The sequence below is a fragment of the Buteo buteo genome, chromosome 9 (genome assembly GCF_964188355.1).
Source record: "Buteo buteo chromosome 9, bButBut1.hap1.1, whole genome shotgun sequence".
Lineage (NCBI taxonomy): Eukaryota > Metazoa > Chordata > Aves > Accipitriformes > Accipitridae > Buteo > Buteo buteo.
In genome coordinates this window covers 44,872,887-44,877,817 of record NC_134179.1, presented here as the reverse complement: position 1 = coordinate 44,877,817, position 4,931 = coordinate 44,872,887, and the positions used below count along the sequence as shown (strand labels likewise).

The 4,931-nt window shown below is 54.2% G+C and overlaps 1 protein-coding gene across 1 annotated transcript; it reads right to left on the bottom strand.

Moving 5' to 3' along the window:
* Positions 1–345: 345 nt before the first annotated feature.
* PSMB3 (proteasome 20S subunit beta 3) lies at positions 346–3,230 on the bottom strand. The gene is made up of 6 exons (XM_075036463.1): positions 3,090–3,230; positions 2,512–2,696; positions 2,026–2,133; positions 1,465–1,642; positions 1,108–1,202; positions 346–470 (listed from the first exon to the last, which is right to left on the bottom strand). Exons 1-6 carry the CDS (start codon positions 3,090–3,092, stop codon positions 422–424), a joined length of 618 nt encoding a protein of 205 aa, XP_074892564.1. The 5' UTR covers positions 3,093–3,230; the 3' UTR covers positions 346–421.
* Between the last annotated feature and the right edge of the window lie 1,701 nt (positions 3,231–4,931).

Sequence of the window (4,931 nt, the reverse complement as noted above, 5' to 3'; positions counted from 1 at the left end):
CATCTGTTCCTTACTGCTGTCCTCTTTAAAGTGCTGTAATGATCAACTGTTACTCCATGAGGTATGTGGTCATTTTCAGTCTTAGATTAACCACAATGGGAAAAGCCTTTTTTTATGTGCCTGTAAAATGGGGTTTTTAAGTAAGAACTGATTTTACCAAGTCCTGCTGACTCCCTGGGGTGCAGCTGAAGCTCAGTCACTCACACATACGGGTGTACTGAGGGAGATTAGTATAGGTGGCTCAGAGAGAAAGGTAAGCTTGGCTACCGTGTAAAACCCAAGCTCCTTCTGATAGCTTTAGAGCTGAGAACTTAATCCTAGTGTTCAGACTCAAGAAAAGGAAAGTTCACTACAATAGAGAGTTTTATTTAAAAAAGTTCAAGCAGATCGGGATGTGAAACACATGAGCAGATGTGCTGGGCTAGTCCATGCGAGCTTTCAGGGTCCTGGTAGTGATCTTGTCTTTTTCACTAGAGAGGGAAAGAGAAAAGACAATTAGTAAATCCGCATTTATACCTACATGCAGATTGTCCCTTCATTAGGAAGCTGCAGTGTGCATAGGTAGTTTGTTTGCTAGCGGAGGCAGGATCATCTGAACTTGAAGGTAGCTGTTACAACTAGGTAAACCCCATCCTCCTGCCGCTTCACCCGAGGGGAGCTCCAGTAAGTTCAGTAAGCAGCAGTGCCTGGGATGCTGCAGGCAAACAGCACCACAAGCAAAATAAGCTGCTTCAGAAGTTGGTCTGATTGCAGAGTCAGGAAGTTAACATTGCATCCAGCTGTGGCAAAGAGCATCCTCTTGGCCAGTGCTACCCATAAGTGGGGAGTCACACTCTGAATACCGATGGGAATGCAGGCAGGGAATCCCTACACAGCAAGAGTCTAACTCTAGGATTAATTCCCCATGGCTCCTGCAGTTCTAGCAACAGCCATGAACCGCAACAGAGAGCAGCCATGAGAAATAAAACACTTAGAATGGACAAAACATTGCTAAAGATACTGCTGAAAGGGAGCAGGATTAGGGATACCCTGGAAACCTTAACTGACTTTAATGTACAGCTTGTTAAATTCTACCTCTGTTCTGTAGGGGAAGAGAGCAGCACTTACATTATGTGTACTACCACGCCCATTCCAGATAGGGCATCTCTGTCCACTGCATTCAACATGGCCTGCGAAATTGTTTCGAAGAGGTGATCGGGTTCCTGAGGAACAGAAGTTATTTTAGTTGGTGTAAAAACTGAACGTTGAGTCATCGGATTTTGTTCAAAACCCAAAGTATCATCCAAGACACTGCAAGATTTTCCCTGCAGGCTGCTACAAGCTACAGCCTCTTTGTTCTCGTGAGCTCCTTCGGGAAGTACTGAAGGACAGAGCTTTTCATCCAACCTGTGTATCTCAGGTTCTGCAATTAACAGCAGGAAGCTGAATCCAAGAACCAGAGCTGAGCCTGGCCACCTCACTCACCATGTCGGGCTCCCAGAGGGACTCACACATGCCGTACATCTGCTCAGAGCAGGTGCCGCTGACCACAAAGTCATCGGTTATCATCGGGCAGCCGATCAGGTCTAGAGAGCAGATGAAAGGTTCGTGTGTTATGGGGTCCAGCCCGGCAATGACTGGTTCTGTGTAGTAAGGTCCAAACCTGTGAAGAACAACATGGCATAGAGCAGTCCAACCACCTTGAAGCAGTTTCATGTCCCACATAAATATCCATACAAGGAAAACATCCCACAGATGCTTTTGGTGGAGGGGACCTTTCAGGTCAACCTAGAAGCATCCTGCAATGGTTTTAGCGTGGCAAACAGAACAAACTTGTACTGCTGCAGGATTATTTTAACAATACTCAATATTCTTTTGCAAGGAAGTTGAAGAAACATTGTCCTTAGATTGAAGTCTCCTCTTGCCATATCACAAGTAGTCTTTACAGGAGCCCTCCTCAGCCCCCACCTCTCTAGAATCAGATCAACTCCAACAACCACAGCCTTCACTGACACATAAACAGCAACTCTGTTGTTTGACAGTTACCGTCTCTCATAAAGCAGATTGGAAACCATGCTCATAAAAGTCTGAGGTTTGATCTGCCTGCCTTCCTTCAGCTCGTAGAGATTCAGCCTGAACTTCAGTCTCTGGGCACTGCAAGAGATGAGAATCAGGATTAAAGCAGAAGCGGGTTCGTTTTTCTTTCACCTTCACCCAGGCCTGAACTGTTCTACTGCACACTGACAGATACCAGCTACTGACACGAGCCTGAGGCAGGTAGGTATTCCAGATGCAGCTGAAGTTACAAAGTCTTAGTAGTGATGTGATCTTAAATCGAGTGCAGTTTTATTTAAAAAGCTCCCAGTAAAGGGAGAATAAGAAAAGGAAAGCTGGCACCCAGCTATTATACCCTTCCCCACGAATAAACAAAGGCATTTATGCTCAGCATAAGCTGCCACTTAGTACTTATTGTAAATATGCCTCTTACACGCTGGGTATGGGAACACACGGGCGCGCGGGAGTCCCACTTACACCGTCTGAACGTCCGTGGCCAGTCCTGCCAATCCAATATACAGTCTTTCTCCCATAGGGAAAATCTTCTGGAAGTCTGTGGTCACCATCTGCGCTTGAATCCCAAACCGCCGGTCCGCAGCAATGGCCACGCAATTCTTCCCCTTCATGGCCATTACGGCCCCGCCGTTATACGACATAATAGACTGGAAAAGAGAAGGAGAGCAGGTACCGCCGGGGCTGGGGGCAGCGGCTCGGGATGCCGGTTCCCCGGTGAGGCTGAAGGGGCCTGGGGGTACCCCCCTCCGCCTGGCCTGTCCCTGCGGCCCCGGTGCAGCAGGGGGAAGCCGACCCCGTTCCCCGCTGCGGTTTTGGCTTTGATTTTTCCATTTGGGGGGGGGAGGCATCCCACAGCGGGTTGCTTACGGCCGCTGCCTCCCGCCCACCCGCGGCCCCCGCCCGCCACGGCCCGGTCTGAGGGAAGGCCCATGGGGATACACCACCGCGGCGACGGGAAGGCCTCCAGGCCACCCGCGGGCCTCGTCCCGCCGGTCCCAACTCCTCCCCCGGGCCGCCCCCGGCCCCGTCCCGGCGCTCACCATGGCGCCGGCTGCACAGACACCGCCAGGCCCCGCACCGCTCCTCCGGCCGTACCGCACACCGCCCCGCCGCGCCGCTGCTCCCGCCTCCCCTCTCTTCCCATTGGCTACCGCCGCGGCCTCCCGGCGAGCCGCCGCTCCGTTATTGGTGGTTCCGTCCGCCGCGGGGCGGAGCTGGTTGGTTGCGGCGGCGGTGAGGGAGGGGGAGAAAAATGAAGAGTCATAGTGAGCGGGGCATGCCGGGACGGCGGCGGACTGCGCGGGAGGGGCGGGGCGGGTGCGCAGCTGGAGGCGGGGGGGGGGGGCTCGCACAGCTGGATCCGTCGAGGTGCGCAGCTGGATGAGCGCGCGGGGTCATGGCACAGCTGGAGGGGCGTGCAGGGCATGGCACAGCTGGAGATGCCCGTGAGGGCATGGCACAGCTGGAAATGCCCATGGGGGGCATGGCACAGCTGGAGGGACGTGCAGGGCATGGCACAGCTGGAGATGCCCGTGAGGGCATGGCACAGCTGGAAATGCCCATGGGGGGCACGGCACAGCTGGAGGGACGTGCAGGGCATGGCACAGCTGGAGATGCCCGTGAGGGCATGGCACAGCTGGAAATGCCCATGGGGGGCATGGCACAGCTGGAGGGACATGCAGGGCATGGCACAGCTGGAAATGCCCATGGGGTCATGGCACAGCTGGAGGGACATGCAGGGCATGGCACAGCTGGAGATGCCCATGGGGGCATGGCACAGCTGGAGGGACATGCAGGAGCACTGCAGAGGTGGCAGGCGGGTACGGCCATCCCATCACTCAGTGGCACTGGGGGGTCCCTGAGACCACAGCCCCTGTGCCTGCCCAGTATGGCACCCACGTGCCCATTCCCTGAGTGCCCGTGGCAAGGCTGGGATCAGCGCAGGGTGGCCAGGCTGGGACCTGCCCAGTGGTATCTTCCACTAGCTTGGCCCTACACAGCCCTGGCACCTTCTGTTGGGCACTGGGAAAAGTTGGCCAAACCTGGCCAAATTTAACTAGAAACTCCAGGAAACCCATCCCACACCACTCCACCATGCAGAGCCCTGGTGTGTGTCAGGCTTTGTGCACCCCCTGTCTGCTTTTGCAGCTCTGGGACCCCGGAGCAAAACCCTAAACTCACGCTGTGGGGCCAGGGACACTGGGTCTCCTAGAGGAAAAAAAAAAAAAAAATTCTCTTTGGAAAGTGCTGGCACAGTAAAGTCACTCTGTAAAGCAGCGAGTCACGGCACATCCTGGGGAGGGAAAGAGGCCTGGCAAATGGCTGCAAGGGTATTTTTTATTCAGAGAGCAACTGAAAGGGGGATTTGCGCTCTGCGGAGTATTGGATTTCCTTCCCCATCCCCGTTAGCCAGCTCTCCCCTCTCCTAGAGGAGACAGGATTAAATGTTTAATTTAGGGGAGTGATGTTGTGCCAAAGGGAAAGAGATCCATGTGTTTGGAAACGCTCTTAAATGCACAACAGATCAGCCCGCCTGGTTTCAATGAAAACCTCTGGCCTGTGCAGGGGCTGTTCATCCGCCCCGGGACCAAGCCCCGGAGGCGCAGCCTGTCCCGTGGCAGTTGTATTTTTGAAGTGTTTTCCATTGTAAAAGGTTTCTCGCAGGGATGAAGTCAGAGGCCACATTCTGTCTGGTGGGAACACCCCACGTGCTGGGGAGAAAAGGAGCCGTAGAACCAGATGGGAATATCTCCACAGGCAGATTTTGGCAGCGCCTGGTTCCTCCGCAGCCTTGGCCATCTCGGGTGGCAGTGGGGAGGTGATCCTTGCTGGGCACTGCTTCTCCCTTCGCTTTCCTGTCAGGGTCTGGCTCTCGGATTGCG